This window comes from Abramis brama (assembly GCF_963993115.1).
Source record: "Abramis brama genome assembly, chromosome: 10".
NCBI lineage: Eukaryota > Metazoa > Chordata > Actinopteri > Cypriniformes > Leuciscidae > Abramis > Abramis brama.
The window spans coordinates 43,858,219-43,859,295 of record NC_139972.1 but is presented as its reverse complement, the minus strand read 5'-3'; the positions used below and the strand labels follow the sequence as shown (position 1 = coordinate 43,859,295).

Sequence of the window (1,077 nt, the reverse complement as noted above, 5' to 3'; positions counted from 1 at the left end):
AAAAAAAAGTTTGTAATACTGACTTTCTGATTAGAAATAAGAGTTCAAGTTTATAGTTGTGTTTAATAATAATAATTTAAAAAAAGGAAGATGTGATGTATGCTGTTACTTGCCACTAGGTGGAGACCTGTACTTGTATATTTGTTATGACAAGTAAAGGAGAACAAGAATGACTTTGACAGTGAACAACTCGTGGTGTGTCTTCTCTTTATTATAATTTGTTTTCCTAAGCATTAAGCCTTAACAGCTAGCTAGGAGTTACCATAAGACATTACAGTGAGTGGCTCTTAAAAGAGCCTTTGGGGGTCAGAGAGCCAGGCTGGAGCCTCACTTGGCCTTGGCGGGCTTCTCGGTCTTCTTGGGCAGCAGCACGGCCTGGATGTTGGGCAACACGCCGCCCTGAGCGATGGTCACTCCGCCCAGAAGCTTGTTCAGCTCCTCGTCGTTGCGCACCGCCAGCTGCAGGTGCCGGGGGATGATGCGGGTCTTCTTGTTGTCCCGAGCGGCGTTTCCAGCCAACTCCAGGATCTCCGCGGTCAGATACTCGAGCACAGCCGCCAGATACACAGGAGCTCCGGCGCCGACGCGCTCGGCGTAGTTGCCTTTGCGGAGGAGCCTGTGGACACGGCCGACGGGGAACTGCAGCCCTGCCCTGGACGAGCGAGTCTTGGCCTTCGCTCGAGCTTTGCCGCCGGTTTTGCCTCTGCCGCTCATTTTAACAGTGACTTTCCAGAACCTTCCGTCGAAGAGAACAGAATGAAGAGCAGCGCCTCCACACACTGCCTTTAACCGAGAGAGCCGGTCGCCCATTGGCTGAGAGGCTGAGAAGATTTCAACCAATCACTGAACTTCCCTCCGAAGCCCAACCTCCCTTAATTACGCTGACAGAAAGAAGATGAAACCAATTAAATATTTGTACAACATTTTATATGGAATAACCTGTATAAAATGTATGATGTTCTGTATAAAAACAAATCTCTTTTCTTCCAGCGCTGGTTTGAGGCTGATATTTTGCTTGTAAGTCAGTTGTTTAATGCACATGGACATTTATTAAATTATGAAGAATTTCTTAATCGT

General features: G+C 47.4%; 1 protein-coding gene across 1 annotated transcript; it reads right to left on the bottom strand.

Moving 5' to 3' along the window:
• Positions 1-311: 311 nt before the first annotated feature.
• LOC311091070 (histone H2A-like) lies at positions 312-866 on the bottom strand. The gene has a single exon (XM_084126810.1). The coding sequence runs from the start codon at positions 808-810 to the stop codon at positions 328-330; it is 483 nt and encodes a 160-aa protein (XP_083982936.1). The 5' UTR covers positions 811-866; the 3' UTR covers positions 312-327.
• Between the last annotated feature and the right edge of the window lie 211 nt (positions 867-1,077).